Here is a 21,228-nt window from a genome sequence, read left to right on the forward strand (position 1 = left end):
CAGGAAGCCAGTGTAGGGAGGCTAGCACTGGAGTAATATGATCAACTTTTTTGGTTCTAGTCAGGATTCTTGCAGCCGTATTTAGCACTAACTGAAGTTTATTTAGTGCTTTATCCGGGTAGCCGGAAAGTAGAGCATTGCAGTAGTCCAACCTAGAAGTTTAAAAAAGCATGGATTAACTTTTCTGCATCATTTTTGGACAGAAAGTTTCAGATTTTTGCAATGTTACGTAGATGGAAAAAAGCTGTCCTTGAAACAGTCTTGATATGTTCGTCAAAAGTGAGATCAGGGTCCAGAGTAACGCCGAGGTCCTTCACAGTTTTATTTGAGACGACTTTACAACCATCAAGATTAATTGTCAGATTCAGCAGAAGATCTCTTTGTTTCTTGGGACCTAGAACAAGCATCTCTGTTTTGTCCGAGTTTAAAAGTAGAACGTTTTCAGCCATCCACTTCCTTATGTCTGAAACACATGCTTCTAGCGAGGGCAATTTTGGGGCTTCACCATGTTTCATTGAAATGTACAGCTGTGTGTCATCCGCATAGCAGTGAAAGTTAACATTATGTTTTCGAATGACATCCACAAGAGGTAAAATATATAGTGAAAACCATAGTGGTCCTAAAACGGAACCTTGAGGAACACCGAAATGTACAGTTGATTTGTCAGAGGACACACCATTCACAGAGACAAACTGATATCTTTCCGACAGATAAGATCTAAACCAGGCCAGAACTTGTCCGTGTAGACCAATTTGGGTTTCCAATCTCTMYAAAAGAATGTGGTGATCGATGGTATCAAAGGCAGCACTAAGGTCTAGGAGCACGAGGACAGATGCAGAGCCTCGGTCGGACGCCATTAAAAGGTAATTTACCACCTTCACAAGTGCAGTCTCAGTGCTATGATGGGGTCTAAAACCAGACTGAAGCATTTCGTATACATTGTTTGTCTTCAGGAAGGCAGTGAGTTGCTGCGCAACAGCTTTTTCTAAAATATTTGAGAGGAATGGAAGATTCGATATAGGCCGATAGTTTTTTATATTTTCTGGGTCAAGGTTTGGCTTTTTCAAGAGAGGTTTTATTACTGCCACTTTTAGTGAGTTTGGTACACATCCGGTGGATAGAGAGCCGTTTATTATGTTCAACATAGGAGGGCCAAGCACAGGAAGCAGCTCTTTCAGTAGTTTAGTTGGAATAGGGTCCAGTATGCAGCTTGAAGGTTTAGAGGCCATGATTATTTTCATCATTGTGTCAAGAGATATAGTACTAAAACACTTGAGTGTCTCACTTGATCCCAGGTCCTGGCAGAGTTGTACAGACTCAGGACAGCTGAGCTTTGGAGGAATACGCAGATTTAAAGAGGAGTCTGTAATTTGCTTTCTAATGATCATGATCTTTTCCTCAAAGAAGTTCATGAATTTATTACTGCTGAAGTGAAAGTCATCCCCACTTGGGGAATGATGCTTTTTAGTTAGCTTTGCGACAGTATCAAAAGGAAATTTCAGATTGTTCTTATTTTCCTCAATTAAGTTGGAAAAATAGGATGATCGAGCACGGTACTGTCTTTCCAAGCTAGTCGGAAGACTTCCAGAAGACTTCCAGAATAATAGTGAAGACATCAAAACTATGAAACAACACATATGGAATCATGTAGTAACCAAAAAAGTGTTAAACAAAAAAGTGTTAAACAGTAGCCACCCGTTGCCTTGACAGCTTTGCACACGCTTGGCATTCTCTCAACCAGCTTCATGAGGTAGTCACCTGAAATGTATTTAAATTAACAGGTGTGCCTTGTTAAAAGTTCATTTGTGGAATGTCTTTCCTCCTTAATGCGTTTGAGCCAATCAGTTGTGTTGTGACAAGGTAGGGGTGGTATACAGAAGATAGCCCTATTTGGTAAAATACCAAGTCCATATTATGGCAAGAACAGATCAAATAAGCAAAGAGAAACGACAGTCCATCATTACTTTAAGACATGAAGGTCAGTCAATGCAGAACATTTCAAGAACTTTGAAAGTTTCTTCAAGTGCAGTCGCAAAAACCATCAAGCGCTATGATGAAACTGGCTCTCATGAGGACCGCCACAGGAAAGGAAGACCCATAGTTATCTCTGCTGCAGAGGATAATTTAATTAGAGTTACCAGCCTCAGAAATTGCAGCCCAAATATATGCTTCACAGAGTTCAAGTAACAGACACATCTCAACATCAACTGTTCAGAGGAGACTGTGTGAATCAGGCCTTCATGGTCGAATTGCTACAAAGAAACCACTACTAAAGGACACCAATAAGAAGAAGAGACTTGCTTGGGCCAAGAAACACTAGCAATGGACATTAGACCGGTGTAAGTTTGCCTTTTTGGTCTGATGAGTCCAAATTTGAGATTTTTGGTTCCAACTGCCGTGTTTTTGTGGGACGCAGAGTAGGTGAACAGATGATCTCTGCATGTGTGGTTCCCACCATGAAGCATGGAGGAGGAGGTGTGACACTGTCAGTGATTTATTTACAATTCAAGGCACACTTAACCAGCATGGCTACCACAGCCTTCTGCAGCCATATGCCATCCCATCTGGTTTGTGTTTAGTGGGACTATCATTTGTTTTTCTACAGGACAATGACCCAACACACCTCCAGGCTGTGTAAGAGCTATTTGACCAAGAAGAAGAGTGATGGAGTGCTGCATCAGATGACCTGGCCTCCACAATCACCTGACCTCAACCCAATTGAGATGGTTTGGGATGAGTTGGACTGCAGAGTGAAGAAAATGCAGCCAACAAGTGCTCAGCATATGTGGGAACTCCTTCAAGACTGTTGGAAAAGCATTCCAGGTGAAGCTGGTTGAGAGAATGCCAAGAGTGTGCAAAGCTGTCATCAAGGCAAAGGGTGGCTACTTTGAAGAATCTCAAATATAAACTATATTTAGATTTGTTTAACACTTTTTTTGGTTACTACATGATTCCATATTTGTTATTTCATAGTTTTGATGTCTTCACTATTATTCTACAACATAGAAAATATAAAAAATAAAGAAAAACCATTGAATGAGTAGGTGAGTCCAAACTTTTGACTGGTACTGTAGGGTTAACCATATCAATACTACATAAATCTCTACTAACTAAAAAGTAATCAAATATACTTCACATTCTGGCAGTGTTTACATCATAGACCGTAAAAAACAGTGAATACAGTGAATTGGATAGATCATTAATTTGGTGTGTCACATGATCTGTGTTACCAGCAGTCGGAAGATGTGAAATAATATTATGGAACAGATGGGATTGGGAGGACTGCATGTCATACAAACGATTGGTCAGGGGCCTTAGTTTAGTCCTCATGCTGTGTGTGTGTGTGTGTGTGTGTGTGTGTGTGTGTGTGTGTGTGTGTGTGTGTGTGTGTGTGTGTGTGTGTGTGTGTGTGTGTGTGTGNTGTGTGTGTGTGTGTGTGTGTGTGTGTGTGTGTGTGTGTGTGTGTGTGTGTGTGTGTGTGTGTGTAAGAATATAGCATGATCTCAGTAAGACTGTAGGCCATATGTAAACCATGACAGTTTCTCATAAATGTGAAGAAAAACAAAAAACATGCTACAGCAAAATGAGAACTATTTCTTATTTAGACACTCAAATGGAACAGGAGGAAAAGTAAACTTGACAACATAACCATTCAATGGTTCTCTAGAAATCACCTTGACAAGTAGATGCAAGCTCCACAGCACAGAGGCTAGAAAAGACTGGCAGTGTGAAGGAAGGAAGGAATTGGATGGCGAGACGGAGGGGGAGTTGTAGGGATGGTAGCAACATTGTTCCTGAGTGTGAGGGTTCCTCCCTGATTCAGAGGGGTTGGGTTAAATGCACTTGTATACAGTGCCTTTCTGAATATAAATCAAAGGACAAGCCATGCTTGAGCCAGCCTACAATACAAGGATGGCAGTCAGTGAATGTGTGTATCTGTGTACATTTACAGGTACATACTTTCCAGGTGTACTAAATACCTACACACTTTCACATGTCTGTTTATCTGTACATACTTATAGGGTACGAGTACAGGGGAAAGAAAACCGTCATTGGTTCCAGAACTTTCCTTCGGCAGCCAGCATTTCGTTGAGGTGACACAGCTGGCGCAGGAAGCCGTCGTTAGGGCCGATCTCTCTCTTCTGTCGTACCATGGACAGGGCGGACCAAATGTCCATCCTGTGGCGCAGCATCAGGTAGGCGATGACCAGTGTTGGGGAGCGGCTGTAGCCCTCTCTGCAGTGAACGTACACTTTACCTGAGGGACATGGAGAAGGGTTTTAGGTCAGAGAGAACGGGACACAATATTGCAACAAATAAGGATAAAATACTGGAATAAAATGTTGCGTCAGAATGTATTTCATTTAATATTTCTAAATTGAGACAATTCTGCATTTGAATTCAACTCAATTTCCAGTTTCTACATGCACGATGCCAAAAATCTATTAAAATAGAATTGATTCTTCTGAAGTCGACTCTGCATCCATCCCTGGTGTGACTGTGTTGAAACTGAGTCATCCCATTAGACCACAAAAGCCCATTTTCATAATCTTAGTGTGATGAGGTCATGTACTGTAATGTATTATGTTCCACTGATCTCATGCAGAGGCTCACACCAAAACAATTAACTGTTACCTTACTCTTCCCATCTTTGTTTTACCTTAAAAGAACAAGAGGTGGCTAACTATCGCTCTAAGTGTTTTGCTCCGTCGGCCTGCACCTCTCTAACTCAGGTGTGCATTTTCACTTGTCTCAGAAAGGTTTTATCTTACCCTTCCCATCTTTGTGTGCCAAGGCCTTCTCGATGAAGTTCGCCCCCTCCTCGAAGTAGATGCTGAGGTCAAAGTGGTCTGTATCACTGGCGCCCATGCCGTGGTATGTGATGCCTGTGCCAGCGTAGAACTCCGCGTTGGTGTTGACGTGCATGAAAGAGTTGCCTTCTGCTGCATTCAGAATGTGGGTGATGCCTAGCTTCTTCAGACGCATCGTGTTCATGGCCACAATACTAAAAAACAAAGTGCTGTAGGTGTCATAACCATTACAAACCTAGAGTGGTACTATATACAGGCATATACAATGCCTTCAGAAGGTATTCATACCCCTTGACTTATTTCACATTTTGTTGTTACATCCTGAATTCAAAATGGCTTAAATACATTTTTTCACCCATCTACACAGAATACCCCATAATGACAAAGTGAAAACATGTTTCTAAATGTTTGCTAATTTATTTGAAATGAAATACAGAAATATCTCATTTACATAAGTATGCACTCCCCTGAGTCAACACTTTGTAGATCACCCTTGGCAACCATTACAGCTGTGAGTCTTTCTGGATAAGTCTCTAAGAACTTTCCACACCTGGATTGTGCAACATTTGCCAATTTATTTATTTTTATTCTTTAAGCTCTGTCAAATTGGTTGTTGATCGTTGCTAAACAACAATTTTCAGGTCTTACCATAGATTTTCAAGTAGATTTAAGTCAAAACTCAACTTGCCCACTCAGGAACATCCACTGTCTTCTTGGTATGCAAGTCCAGTGAAGATTTGGCCTTGTGTTTTATGTTATTGTCCTGCTGAAAGGTGAATTAATCTCCCAGTGTCTGGTGGAAAGCAGATTGAACCAGCTTTTCCTCTAGGATTTTGCCTGTACTTAGCTCCATTCCGTTTCTTGTTATCCTGAAAAACTCCTTAATGATTACAAGCATACCCATAACATGATGCAGCCACCACTATGCTTCAAAATATGGAGAGTGGTACTCAGTAATGTGTTGTATTAGATTTGCCCCAAACATAACACTTTGTATTCAAGTTAATTGCTTTGTCACATTTTTTGCAGTATTACTTTAGTGCCTTGTTGCAAACAGTATGCATGTTTTAGAATATTTTTATTCTGTACAGGCTTCCTTATGTTCACTCTGTCAATTAGGTTGGTATTGTGGACTGACTAAAATGTTGTTGATGCATCTTCAGTTTTCTCCTATCACAGACTTTGAACTCTGTAACTGTTTTATCATTGGCCTCATGGTGAAATCCCTGAGCAGTTTCCTTCCTCCCCGGCAACTGAGTTAGGAAGGACGCCTGTATTCTTCTAGTGACTGGGTGTATTAATACACCATCCAAAGTGTAATTAATAACTTCACCATGCTCAAGGGGATATTATTCAATGTTTAATTATTTTTTTTAACCCATCTGCCATCAACCTTCTTTGCAAGGCATTGGAAAATCTCCCTGGTCTTTTTGGTTGAATCTGTGTTTGAAATTCACTTCCCCGACTGAGAAACATTACAGATAATTGTGTGTGGGTTACAGAGATGAAGTACTCCTTCAAAAATCATGCTAAACACAATTTTATTGCACATAGTGAGTCTATACAACTTATGTTATTACTTATTTCAGCTTTTCATTTTTATTAAATTGTATACTTAAAAAAAAACATAATTACTCTTTGATATTATGGGTTATTGTTTGAATGATAGTGACCAAAAATCTAAAGTGAATCTATTTTAAAAAATCAGGCTGTAACACAAAATATGGAAATGTCAAGGGTGTGAACACTTTCTTAAGTGGTATAAAGTTGTACAGGGGTGTGTAATTAGCTGTGCCATTACCAGTGTCCATTTTAGCATGTAAATCTTGGTGGGGCAAAACTTAAAAAAATAAGAATTTTGGTGCATGCCAGCAAAGCCAATACACAACACAACACTAAACAATACATTAATTGCACTGTAACGGTGACAAACAGTACCTTCAAACCCTCAAAGGCCTACATAAAGCTGACCCAAGAGAACAATTTTATTTTCAGCAACATGGAGTGAATCCTTACCACCCGTTACACCTGGCTATCAGCAGAGCATTGTCTGGCAGCGAAACAGTTAATCCAGCCTCATTTACTGCCTTTAAAAAAACATAGCTGATATGGCTAACTTGCTTAGACAAATATGGTGTCTACTGACAATGGAGATGTACAAACTATGGCATAAGGGGACAGCGAGCAGATAAGAGGCAGTCCGTAATTTCGATTAAGACGTTAATGAGCGAGCTAGGACGGATGTTGTCAATAACTATTTGTTCAGCACTTTTGAAATGTACAGAGACAGAATTCAGAACATGGGACGTTCTTACAGTATTCTCCCTGTACACCAAGTCAGAACTGTAGGACAAATAAAGGGGGCATATAAGCAGACAATGAAAGCTCTTACAATATTTGATGATTACATTTCTCTAGAACAGGCTATAGGCTTCATGTGCACCACCAACAGCTAACAGCTTACTACACAACATACACTTAGTATTACTTTCTTAGCTACATTATACATATCTCCCTGGCATATTACATAATTTATGCAGCAGCATAGAARACCATTTTGGATCACGTTGTTGTGCTGGGCTCACTTGAACAGGAAGGTGACGCAACGGTCTTTCGTGGGAACATTTTGTCATCAAACGTTGTTATCAAAAATCTGGCGTTCTCTGGATTTATGGTGCTTTCAAGACAACTGGGAACTCTGGTGGAAAAAAACAAGGTCAGATCATGATGTCATTGATCTTCAGGTCAGAGCTCTAAAATGAGGCCAGAGTTCCCGACATGGAATTCCGAGTTGGATGACTGTTCAAAACGTATTTTCCCAGTCTGAGTTTTCWTTTTTTTCCAGAGTTCCCAGTTGTCTTGAACTCACTGAAGTCTGAGATTCCCAAGTTCCGAGTTTCCAGTTGTTTTGAACGCGGCAGAAGTCGTGCTGGATTGACAGCATGGCCAATGTTGAATGTTTATCCTTATACGCTTGGAAAAGAGACCCTTAAACCCAGACTTGGACCACACACCCACTCCACTGAATAGCAGGCGAGTGATTGCTCAGCAGGCAAGTTTGCAGTTAGCCACTGATTCCTTCCAAACCACTCATTGTTGAATTTGCAATCTCTAAACTCAGCAAAAAAAGAAACATCCTCTCACTGTCAACTGCATTTATTTTCAGCAAACTTAACATGGTTAAATATTTGTATGAACATAAGATTCAACAACTGAGACATAAACTGAACAAGTTCTACAGACATGTGACTAACAGAAGTAACAGTCAGTACTAGTGTGGCCACCAGCTGCATTAAGTACTGCAGTGCATCCTCATCATGGACTGCACCAGATTTGCCAGTTCTTGCTGTGAGATGTTACCCACTCTTCCACCAAGGCACCTGCGAGTTCCTGGACATTTCTGGGGGGCATGGCCCTWGCCCTCACCCTTCCATCCAACAGGTCCAAGAGGTGCTCAATAGAATTGAGATCCGGGCTCTTCGCTGGCCATGGCAAACACTGGCAAACACTGACATTCCTGAAATCACGCACAGAACGAGTCGTATGGCTGGTGGCATTGTCATGCTGGAGGGTCATGTCAGGGTGAGCCTGCAGGAAGGGTACCACATGAGGGAGGAGGATGTCTTCCCTGTAACGCACAGCGTTGAGATTGCCTGCAATGACAACAAGCTCAGTCCGATGATGCTGTGACACTCCGCCCCAGACCATCACGACGGTCCCTCCACCTCCAAATCGATCCTGCTCCAGAGTACAGGCCTCGGTGTAACGCTCATTCCTTCAACAATAAACGCGAATCCGACCATCASCCCTGGTGAGACAAAACCGCGACTCGTCAGTGAAGAGCACTTTTTTCAAGTCCTGTCTGGTCCAGCGACGGTGGGTTTGTGCCCATAGGCGACTTTGTTGCCGGTGATAACGCTAATAACGTTTCAATCGGGGACATCACTCGCTTTGAGACCTTGAAGTAGTTGTTCCCCTTGCAGAGGGGTATCGATGCTTCGAGGGTGGTTGTTGTCGATGTGTGCAGAGGGTCCCTGGTTCGAGCCCAGGTAGGGGCGAGGAGAGGGACGGAAGCTATACTGTTACATAATCAGTTTTGTTTCAGTATGGCTTTTGTTCAATAAATGTTTAATTTAAAAATCAGGATGATAAAATAAACAAATAAAATGAAAACAAATTATTTTCACAACATAGGCTGCTGTAGTCCTATTGGCTATCAGATGTAACTACACTGAGCGTACAAAACATTAGGAACACCTTTCTAATATTGAGTTGCTCCACCTTTTTCCCTCATAACAGCCTCAATTCGTTGGGGCAAGGTGTCAAAAGTGTTCCACAGGGATGCTGACCCATGTTTACTCCAATGCTTCCCACTGTGGTGTCAAGTTGGCTATACAGTATGTCATTCGGGTGTGTCATTTGGGTGGTGGACCATTCTTGATACACACGGGAATCTGTCAAGTGTGAAAAACCCAGCAGCGTTGCAGTTCTTGACACACAAACCGGTGCGCCTGGCACCTACTACCATAACCCGTTCAAAGGTAACTCAATCTTTTGTCTTGCACATTCACCCTCTGAATGGCACATATACACAATCAATGTCTCAATTGTCTCCAGGCTTAAAAATCATAATTTTTTGATTTAACAAGTGACATCAATAAGGGATCATAGCCTTCATCTGGATTAACCTGGTCAGTCTATGTCATGGAAAGAGCAGGTGTTCCTAATGTTTTGTACAATCAGTGTATATGACTGAGGCCAGTGGATGCACTTAGGCTATACTCCATGTTAATATCATAATACTAATACCTCATATTTAACTTCAGATAAGTGTTGCCAAGAACAAAGTTGATCGAATAACCTTATACACATTAACTCAAGCAAATGAAACTCACGCATTTCCAACATATATCCTGGGGAACACCTCGTCGACATGGTGTGTTGGCATGCTGTAGTAACCGTCACCGTTGGCACACAGATCATTGAGCTGCTGCACTGACACTTCATAGTCTGACATGTCAACTCGCGCTGACACGGTATGCTGCTTGGTTGCGCTCTGATTTTGCTTCATGCCTGCTTGACTAGAGCAGAGCTGTTAAATATGTCTAGCTGGTGTCGGTTTACAGATCGAACAGGAGAGGAGTCAGGTTTACCCCGCTGTTGCATTGCTCTCTCACAGAGAGAGCCTCTGAGGGTCTGTGTGTTTTGAAAGCCTGCTTGCGCACGGCCCTCTCTCATATGTGTATATATATATATATATATATATATATATACACATATACATACACATATACAGTACCTACAGTATGTTACCGTACAGTAATAACAATGTAATTGAGTACACACACAGTGCCTGCAGAAAGTTTGAACCCGGTTTCACATTTTAAAGTGATCTACAGTTCTGGTTGGACTGCAAGTACTCATGTTTTATAATGCAATAAAGATTTTATTTGGTATTTAGTGAAACAGTACATTGTGTATAGTATAAGGGAAGTTCTATAAGTGACTTGAGAAATTGTATTCTAATGTGCAAATGTTATCATGATGGTCATTGGTCAACAATCAACTTAGCCCTCTGTATCTAGTAAGAATGACTTGGAGGGATGCTTTGTGTTATCTACTGTATATAAATCATTGAATATCATGATTATAAGTGCCAATATTAGGTTGAATATTGTTGATGAAATACATTACAGAACATAAACATAAACCTCTTGAGTTGTATATTACACTGGTAAAATGTGGTTCAGATGACAGGTGTTGAATATAATGTATAGTCTATGAATAGTCTAAAGGTAATGTAGATGACAGAGAGCATTAGTCATGATGTCACAAAATCAAACTTAACAAACCAATCCCCTGAGTTCTCCTTCAAACGACTAACCCATTTTGGCTCTGTCTGTATCAGTTTGAAAATAGAACAATCCCGAACCAAAATGGCTGACATTTTCTCCTAACATGTTTCTGGTCGCATTTTGGTAGCCCGGCATCGAAGGACCTTGAGGAAACTGTCGATTTTGTGGGAGTCCCTGCGGAAGCAGGACATAAGGAAGTGGAAGTTGATGAGGCGGGAGGTCTTGTCATTGCCGAGGTCTCCACCCTTGAAGGGCATTGAAGAAATGTACTGGGAGGAGGGGCCCATCTATATATAGAGAGAGAAAGGGAGACATTTTTTAAAAAGCAGAAGATAGTGCAAAAAGGTTGTCACCTTGCACACAGTGTTCAATTGTTGAAATAAAACCACTAGTACATGTACAGTTTGGAATGCTTCACATGAAAACACACACACACAGATAAACATTGTCAGTCACCCACCTTGTTGACCAGTATGTCCAGTCCGTCTCCCAGGCTCTTGGAGTAGTCCTGCAGTTCCCTGATCTTACTGCTGATGTCACCATTGGAGGGGTGTGGCAGAGTGGGCGCCTCAGAGGAGAGCAGCAGCAGGGGATCATTCCAGGCCAGAAGGAGGGAGCGAGCCAGGGAGATCAGCTCATTCTCCTGAGGAACACAATGGGTAAARTCATGAAGGAAAGGTCGATTGATCCTGCACACTGTAGAATGCTCCTGCAGTTTTACTGAGTGCAACGCTCCAACCCAAAGGTCTTAATCAGGCTTGACAAAAGGGGAGTAGGAGTAGGGATTGGGGGTTTAGTCAAGGAAGGCCTTGTGCAGGTTGTTAAATGCACTGCTTTTTTAGAACGGGGTAAATACTAACGTATATATACCACAGGGAGGAGACAAACCCAGAGAGAGAGGAGAGGAAGGGTACATCTGAGTTAGGGGGCTTCCTCTCCTTGTCTTCTTTCCTTCATCTCCAAGACTCCACTAATCTAAGACTGCTGGATGCATATTGCTCACAGCTCTCCAATCCTCTCAGATCTGTGCCTAAGGGCTAGAGGTTGTTGCAGGACAGGGCTGTAGATTTGATCAATGAAGTGCTCACGCAGGTAGACTGGAAAAAGAGAGAAGGGGGAGAGATTATAACTAATAGAGAGATGAAAGAGATGAGTGAGGAGAGCACAGAGCTTTACTGACCGATACTCTGAGTGCTTGCTCCTTGTCCTTGGGTGTCTGGAGTGAGGAGGTGTGACACATAGACGGACGTGGCATCATCACTCGTCCCATTGGTGGGAAGTGAGAGTCCTGAGAGAGAGAGGTGGAACGGCACAAAAGTGGTTAAAATAAGGTTAACTCAAGTTGAACATACTCTGACACATAATACTCTGAACATATTCATTTAACGAACAATACATACATATTGAACACAAACAGACCAGGTATACACACAGATACACATACGCACACGTGCATGGTTGTCCTATGGTTATTAACCTTCCTACAACTTTCTGGGAATGGTGCAGGATAGTTGTTTGGCTTTGGAACATTCTCAGCACATTTATAGAACGTTTCCTAAAAGTTCCAACATGGTTACATTTAATAAAACTTTTTGTAATGTTCTATCATTCTTCAACTGGTTTGGCATTGAGAATATTCTCAAATAGTTCAGAGAATGTTAATTTCAGTTCTTCAGCATAATGTGTCCTACAGGTTTCCTCATGGTTCTATTTAAAACCATGTTCAGGTGGGTTGGCCGCACGCACTAATTGGCCACACCTGATCTTAATGAGTGCTTGTTTCCTTTAGAAATGGATTCTGTTTGAATTTTGTATGTGTAAAAAAAAACATGGCATATTAGCTCCATCCTGGTGGCGCAGTGGACTAATTCCATGGATAGAGGATGGAAGATTATAGATTTGAACCGCACTGATGCCGTGTCAAATAAATAAATAAAAAATGTTGCATGATGAATGCCAAAGGAAATGCATTTCCATGTGTCCCATCTGTGCTTAGAGTTCAAATAAGTTTACCCAAAATAATCTGAAAGTGTTATTGAAATATTCAATGAAAGTTAAGGAAGTTATTCAAAAACCTCCAAATAACATATAATTTCCGTTCTTAGAGCTTTAATAAAACCTCCCAGGAAAACTTTTAATGAACCAGAGTTAAATATTCTCAGAATCTCCCTGCAAACTAAAGATAAACATTCCCAGAACAGGCAACATTTTCACTTCTGTTCTCAGAACGTTTAAAAAACGCTCAGTTTTACCAGTCAGGAAACGCATGGCTTYGTTCCCTAAACCAATGTGAAACCAAAAACATACGTTCCCACAACTTCCAAGCAACCAAATGTGCTAGCTGGGATGGTTGTTACTGACCAGGTCCTTGTTGAGGGAAGTGCTGAGAGAGTGAAGCTTGTCTGATCGCTGGGAAGCTCTCTCCATTAGGTCACTAAGGCCAATGGCATGACAGGACACAACTAGACACAGAACTAGAGGTGAGAGAGAGAGAGGTTTGGCTTTAGTCAACTTGCCTCCATCAGAAACTCTCACACACGGACTAAACACACACGTTTCATCTCACCTGCTAAGTGGAGTTTGGTACCCTGGGATCGGCGAGCCATCTTTCTTTCTTTCTCTTCTCTCCTTATCTTCTTGTCCTTCCTCTCCTGCTTTTTGGCTGTCGTTCCTTCTCGTCCCCCTTATATAGTGCCATTGTCTTTTTCATTTGTGAATGCATAAGTCTGGTGACTGTGCGTATTGTTCAGAACTAGTTTTCTCCTGATCACTAATGAGAAACATTCGGGGTGTCTGTCCCTTAGGTATGTACTCATCAATACCCATGGTATTTTTTAAGGTGAGATAGTGAGGTGGACAAAAGCTGTCGGAAAAAAAGAGAGGGGGGCTGCGGGGTGGTTGAAGGGCAATTAGATTCCATTAATATGATTTTTGAATGAAATCATTTATTCGTCCTACAAGGTGGGATCTACAGTACACTATGGAAATTTAGTTACTAATCGTTCCTGTCAAAAATGCTGTACAGCCTCTTTAACTGTCGTGTTATTCCCAGATTTGAGCGGACACCATGTCTTGTCTTTTTCCTGTTGTTAGATGTTTATTTGATAGTGTTGTTCCCTTTAGTTTGTCCACTGTGACCAATGTTCACAGCATTTGCTAAATGACCATCTTTCTCATCATACCATTATTACACTGTACCATTCTCTCTCACTTAATCCACTTTCAATGGGTTTCCCGAGTACATCGCAGAGCTTGAGGCATCACTACAGACCCGGGTTTGATCCCAAGCTGTGTCACAACCGGCCGTGACCGGGAGTCCTATAGGGCGGCGCACAATTGGCCCAGCGGCGTCCGGGTTAGGGGAGGGTTTGGCCGGGGTGGCTTTACTTGGCTCATTGTGCTCTAGCGACTTCTTGTGGCGGGCCGGGCGCCTGCAGGCTGACTTTGAACAGTGTTCCTCCGACACATAGGTGCAGCTGGCTTCCGGGTTAAGCGGGCGGGTGTTAAGGAGCGTGGTTTGGCAGGTCATGTTTCGAAGGACACATGACTCGACCTTTGCCTCTCCCGAGCCCGTTGGGGAGTTGCAGCAATGAGACAAGATCGTAATTGGATCGCAATTGGATATCACGAAATTGGGGAGAAAAAGGGGGTAAAATACAAACAAAAAATTATTATAAAAAAAATACAAAATAAACCACTTTCAATGAGTCTCGGGTAGGCCACACTGCCACCAAGTTGGTATTCCACACAAGTCATCTTTCCACATGGCCTGGACTGAGATGGTTCCCAGAACCAATGGGTAACCAAAAACTTCCCACAACTTCCAAGGATCCAAATGTGCTAGCTGGGACTGTAACTGAAACCATATACCATCTACCACCATCTAWGTATATCAGTGCTCCGACCTACTGGCACAAATTCTATTTCTCTTTGTCTCTTTCCCAGAAAAAAATATGTCAAAAGAAGTCAGAATGTGGCCACATGCATTGTGCTTGAGTTATTCAGGACTGTTATACCTTGTTGAGCCAACAGAGGCTGCTCTTCTCTCCAGATAGAGAGCGAACCAGGCTAGAATTTAAATGTTTGATATTAGGCCTACAATTCACCTAAGGGCTTCTGTATCCTCATGAAATGGTCTCTGGTCTCCCTGGGTAACCATAGCACTGCCTTTATTGGGGAATAAATGAGAACTCCTAGAAAGCCGGGAAGCCAGAGTGTTGCTCCTTATGAATCTGTAGCAGTGTGTGTACATGCGTGCATGTGTGTTTGAATGAGTGTTTCATGTGTGTGTGTGTGTGTGTGTGTGTGTGTGTGTGTGTGTGTGTGTGTGTGTGTTGGTGTGGGTGTGTGTGTGTGTGTGTGTGTGTGTGTGTGCGCAGGTGTCTATATGGTGTGTGCGTGGAGTGTAGACTATTCAGTGTATTATTTACATGTTGGTCACCACAACACCACACACACACACACACACACACACACACACACACACACACACACACACATGAAACACTCCTCCTCTCCCCCTCGTATTACCTATACATCTGACTTTAAATGTAAGTTATTTCCCTTAGACTGGAGTCTAGCAACTCCCACTGGCTCTCTTTCCTTACCAACCCTTTCTTTACCAACCCCTACTTGAACACAGAACTACTCCCAAATGTTTATCTCTCTGTCTTTCTCTTTCTATCACTCTTAACAAACCTTTCCTTACCAACTGCTGTAACACAAAATACAAAACCTCCAAATCTCTCTCTCTCTCTCTTTCTATCTCTCTTGTCTTTTTCTCTCCAAATGTTCCACTGCTTACTGTTACTAAAACAAGAATTGTAGTGGCTGTATTTGTGCTGTGCTGGCTTGATGTGATTTGCAGTAGAGGAATTGGGATGTGGGTTCTGGCCAGGCGTGTGGCTATGGATGATAGACTCAGGTACAGTAGATGTAATCTCTGTAGGAGCCTGAGGAATAGTTGGCCTGCCTGATCTTTTGCAAACCAGTGATGAAACCACAAATATGACAAAAACAAAAGGAGAAGAGGGAGGGAGAGAGAGAGTGAAGAGACAACAAAGATAAAGAGTGGGGGGTAGAGAGAGAAAGAACAATGAGGCAACAAAAAATTCCGTCCCTTTTAGACAACTTCCTGGACAAAATGTTTCACTGTAATAACTTGGCAGTAGAAAACCAAAATAGTATATTTGACCTCTCAGCTTCCCTATCAAATCAAAAAAATTCAAGCAGAAAACCTAAGAAATGTAACAAAAATGACAAAGGGTTTGATGAAGAATGTAAAAACCTAAGAAAGAAATTCAGAAACCTATACAACCAAAGACATAGAGACCCAGAAAACCTGAGCCTACACCTTCACTATGGTGAATCACTAAAACAATACAGAAATACACTACGGACAAAGAAGGAACAGGAAGTCAGAAATCAACTCAATGTAATTAAAGAATCCATAGACTCTAACCACTTCTGGGAAAATTGAAAAACACTAAACAAACAACAACACGAAGAGTTATCTTTCCAAAATGGAGATGTATGGATAAACCACTTCTCCAATCTTTTTGGCCCTATAACAAAGAACAGACAGCAAAAACCTATACATGATAAAATACAAATCTTAGAATCAACTATTAAAGACTACCAGAAGCCACTGGATTCTCCAAGTACATTGAATGAACTACAGGACAAAATAAAAACCCTCCAACCCAAAAAGGCCTGTGGTGTTGATGGTATCCGAAATGAAATGATACAATTATACAGACCAAAAATTCCAATAGGCTATACTTAAACTCTTTAACATCATCCTTAGCTCTGGCATCTTTCCCAATATTTGGAACCAAGGACTGATCAACCCAATCCACAAAGTGGAGACAAATTTGACCCCAATAACTACCATGGGATATGTGTCAACAGCAACCTTGGGAAAATCCTCTGCATTATCATTAACAGCAGACATGTACATTTCCCTATTTAGGTTCAGCGAAAAAATGTACTGAGCAAATGTCAAATTGGCTTTTTACAAAAATACCGTACAACAGACCACGTATTCATCCTGCACAACCTAATTGACAAAAAAACAGACCAAAACAAAGGCAAAGTCTTCTCATACTTTGTTGATTTCAAAAAAGCTTTTGACTCAATTTGGCATTAGGGTCTGCTATACAAATTGATGGCAAACAACAAGTGTGTGGTTAAAATTGGCAAAAAACACATTTATTTCCACTGGGCCATTGGGTAAGACATGGATACAGCTTAAGCCCCACMTTCTTCAACATATATATCAACAAATTGGCGAGGGCACTAGAACAGCACCCAGCCTCACCCTACTAGAATCTGAAGTCAAATGTCTACTGTTTGCTGATGATCTGGTGCTTCTGTCCCCAACCAAGGAGGGCCTACAGCAACACCTAGATCCTCTGCACAGATTCTCTCTCCCTCCTTTTCTTTCTCAAAGAGTTGGCTTTAGTATGCTTGTTTTCTTCTCCCTTGCTATTCACTAATTTCCCCCAACTCTCTCTTACCTAAAATGGTTGGCAGAGCCTCTATCAATTCAATTTCAATTTATGTGCTTTATTGGCAAGGGTAACATATAAAAGGGGTTGGTGTAACCTCTCTCTCCAGTGAAAGGGGTTGGCTCTGCTAAGTTTGTGTAAAGGAAATTCCACTACCTCCCCCAGGGCCTCTATACGTACTGTAGTGCGCGTGCACACACACGCACACGCACACACACACACACACACCACACACACACACACACACACACACCACACACAACACACCACACACACACACACCCACACACACACACACACACACACACACACACACACACACACACCACACACACACCACACACACACACAGAGAGTCTCAAACGCAACACACCCCCCCTGTCCATCACATTCACAATGGATAATTTTATTGTGTGCCACAATGATCTCTTTGTCTCTGGCCTATATCATGCTCTTGCTATGTTGCTCATTGTGGCATGCAGAAGGCTTTTGATGTACAGATGAAGTTCATTATAGGGAAACATGAGATAGAATAGCTATATCCTGATGCAAAAGAAAATATGCCCTGGGCATACACTTTAACAGCCATGTGCTAACTCTACCAAGTTTTTGTATATTGATTCAAACACAAGCTATGTACATGTAACGCTCATGTCAAGAGGGTCTGGCAAATATACTGCTGCTATGTATAGTGTAAGCCTAATGCTTTTTGTACATTTGTGTTCCAGTTATGCATCGAACTGAAGTCCCAGTTCATTCCGGTGAAATCCAGTCCCACTGCAGGACAACGTAATTGGGTGGCATTTAATGGTAATTTAATTAGAACTAGAGTTAAGCCTCTCGTGGTGTTTTCTCATGAATGTGAATCTATAGGAGCTATTAATGGACATCTGATGCTTCTCTAGGCGAGACAGAGGGAAGGGGGTTGGTTGAAGGAGGCAATGGCAAAGATGGTATAAGAACACCGGTGGGCTATCTCACAAAGGTTGTTAGGTTTTCTCTTCAGTATCCCACTTTTTTACATGTGTGCAACATCACTTATTGGGAGTTTGGACTTAAATGTCCATGCTTTCTTAAAAAGTACAAAACATGGTATAGTTGTAGGCCTATGGCTGTAGGCCATGTCCAAAAGACTACGTTTACCAGACTCGAGTCATAGACCCCTTGTAATACGGTTGGGAAATGTTTGGGTTTTGAGCTGCTTTACTGAAATATGCACAAGTAGGCCCTAAAGATTTATTCGGCATTCCTCTTTTTTGAGTCGCGAATGTTTTGCATTTCTGACTATATTCGGTTTAAAAAATGCTCTTAAATGGACTGTTGCAAAAAAGTTACCTGTGCTGCACGTGGGCCTATTCATTTATCMATATGCCACATTCCTGTGATTAGTCTTTTGTTTGATGTCACCAGTCGCAATGACAGCTGGAAAAATGCCAATGCATGACAGTGAATGTATTAACAGGCCCGGCGTTCCGCTAGCGGAACTCCTCCCACATTCCACTGAAAAGGCAGAGCGCGAAAATTCCCAWWTTTTTTTTTATAAATATTTAACTTTCACACATTAACAAGTCCAATACAGCAAATGAAAGATACACATCTTGTGAATCCAGTCAACATGTCCGATCTTTAAAATGTTTTACAGCGAAAACACCACATATATTTATGTTAGCTCACCACCAAATACAAAAAAGGACAGACATTTTTCACAGCACAGGTAGCATGCACGAAACCAACCAAACTAACCAAGAACCAACCAAACTAACCAAGAAACAACTTCATCAGATGACAGTCCTATAACATGTTACACAATAAATCTATGTTTTGTTCGAAAAATTTGCATATTTGAGGTATAAATCAGTTTTACATCTGTCTCTTATACACATCTAGATGTGTATAAGAGACAGGTCAGATATAGCACCGAAGCAGCCAGAGTAATTATAGAGACCAACGTGAAATACCTAAATACTCATCATAAAACATTTCTGAAAAATCGATGGTGTACAGCAAATTAAAGACAAACATCTTGTGAATCCAGCCAATATTTCCGATTTTTTAAGTGTTTTACAGCGAAAACACAATATAGCATTATATTAGTTTACTACAATAGCCTACCACACAACCGCATCTGTCTCTTATACACATCTAGATGTGTATGGCACGTTAGCGTTAGCGAATAAACCAGCAAAAGATATTAATTTTCACTAACCTTCATAAACCTTCCTCAGATGACAGTCCTATAACATCAGGTTATACATACACTTATGTTTTGTTCGAAAATGTGCATATTTAGAGCTGAAATCAGTGGTTATCCATTATGCTAACGAAGCATCTTTTTCCCAGAATGTGCGGATATTTCTATTAGACTCTCACCTATTCTGACCAAATAGCTATTCATAAACATTACAAAAAAATACATGTTGTATAGGAAATGATAGATACACTAGTTCTTAATGAAATCGCAGTGTTAGAATTCTAAAAATATCTTCATTACGACATAAGGCTTATGTATTAGCGAGAGAGTGGCCAAATTCTGTGCGCAAAACTACTAGTACACAGTTCGACAGATATATGAAATAGCATCACAAAATGGGTCCTACCTTTGGTGATCTTCCATCGGAATGTTGTACAAGGGGTCCTTTGTCCAGAACCATCTTTGTTTGGTATCAGAACGTCGTTTTTCCCTCTTGAATTAGCAAGCACACTGGCCAAGTGGCGCGAAGCTATCCTTCCTGAACATATGCAGACAAAGCAACACGCCTAACGTCCCGAAAAAATGTCAATAATCTAATAAAACTATATTGAAAAAACATACTTTACGATGATATTGTGACATGTATCAAATAAAATCAAAGCCGGAGATAGTATTCGCCTTTAACGACAGCTTTTCAGAAGGCAATTACAGGTCCCTCCACGCGCCTTCCAGAAAACCTAAAATGGGGACACGTCATTCCAAGAGGATGCATTATATCTCAGACCAAGATAATCAACTCATTTCTCCTCTCACTTCCTCTTGACATCTAGGGGAAGGTGTATGACGTGCAAGTATATTAATACGTATCATGCCCATTTATAGGCAGGCCCTTGAACACAGCATCGATTTCAGACTTTCCCCTTCCTGGTCAGAAAGTGTGCTGCCAAATGAGTTCTCTTTTACTCACAGACAAAATTCAAACGGTTTTAGAAACTAGAGAGTGTTTTCTATCCAATAGTAATAATAATATGCATATTGTACGAGCAAGAATTGAGTACGAGGCCGTTTGAAATGGGCACATTTTATCCAGGCTACTCAATACTGCCCCTGCAGCCCAAAGAGGTTAAATATGCGTTTCGAATTGAGTAGTAGCCTACATGGAGCCAATGCAATTAGCCTGTGTATTGTTAAAACAATTGTGGTTTTGGCTTAGCAGAATGTGCACGCACATCCCGTGTCAAAATGGTCTTTGTAGCTGTATTTCCTCCTTAGTGTAACATTTAAGTAGCGTGTTTGAATTATTTGCTTTCGAGCCACAGTTTTATTAAACAAAGTTTACTACCGAGTTTGAACACAAATGGAATTTCCGTCACCCTCCCACATGTGTAGTCTACTTTGATATAGGCTACTCATCTGGATGTAKTGCGCAACCTTGCCCAGGCTCAAGTAGTATTAAATAAGTGTTTGTAACCGTTTATGGTTGGGGAGATAATGGCTTGGGTACTTTACTGTACTATAAAAAAAAATATGGTTTCTGAACGTTTGTTATTAAACTATGGCACTGACTTCTGCTGGTATCTTTTGAAGGTAATGACTTGTATGACCGTTTTATGTCCACCGAGGTAAATTGGTTTTATATTCACACATTCGGACATTCAACAGACATTCAACAGACATTCGCCAAAAGCCATTTAAAAATGTAAAAATCAATAACTAATTCACCGCTTCTCACAGAATCATCAAACTAGATATGATTTATTCTATAAATGTCTAGCATACTTTTACAACCTTTGTTTTGAGTATAAATTCCAGTTTTGACTTGATAGAAATACATACAATCAATAAAATGCCATTTAAAGCGG

The 21,228-nt window shown here is 41.1% G+C and overlaps 2 protein-coding genes across 2 annotated transcripts; both read right to left on the reverse strand.

The window, feature by feature from the left end:
- Nucleotides 1–3,583: 3,583 nt before the first annotated feature.
- LOC111971504 (dual specificity protein phosphatase 3) lies at nucleotides 3,584–9,882 on the reverse strand. Its single transcript, XM_023998306.2, has 3 exons — nucleotides 9,707–9,882; nucleotides 4,773–5,005; nucleotides 3,584–4,258 (listed from the first exon to the last, which is right to left on the reverse strand). The coding sequence occupies exons 1-3, from the start codon at nucleotides 9,880–9,882 to the stop codon at nucleotides 4,050–4,052; spliced, it is 618 nt and encodes a 205-aa protein (XP_023854074.2). The 3' UTR covers nucleotides 3,584–4,049.
- Nucleotides 9,883–10,248: 366 nt separating this feature from the next.
- LOC111971890 (prolactin-2) lies at nucleotides 10,249–13,321 on the reverse strand. The gene is made up of 5 exons (XM_023998678.2): nucleotides 13,233–13,321; nucleotides 13,028–13,140; nucleotides 11,847–11,954; nucleotides 11,127–11,309; nucleotides 10,249–10,953 (listed from the first exon to the last, which is right to left on the reverse strand). The coding sequence occupies exons 1-5, from the start codon at nucleotides 13,270–13,272 to the stop codon at nucleotides 10,765–10,767; spliced, it is 633 nt and encodes a 210-aa protein (XP_023854446.1). The 5' UTR covers nucleotides 13,273–13,321; the 3' UTR covers nucleotides 10,249–10,764.
- Nucleotides 13,322–21,228: the final 7,907 nt, after the last annotated feature.

Source organism: Salvelinus sp. IW2-2015, linkage group LG13, assembly GCF_002910315.2.
Source record: "Salvelinus sp. IW2-2015 linkage group LG13, ASM291031v2, whole genome shotgun sequence".
In the NCBI taxonomy this organism is placed as follows: Eukaryota; Metazoa; Chordata; class Actinopteri; order Salmoniformes; family Salmonidae; genus Salvelinus; species Salvelinus sp. IW2-2015.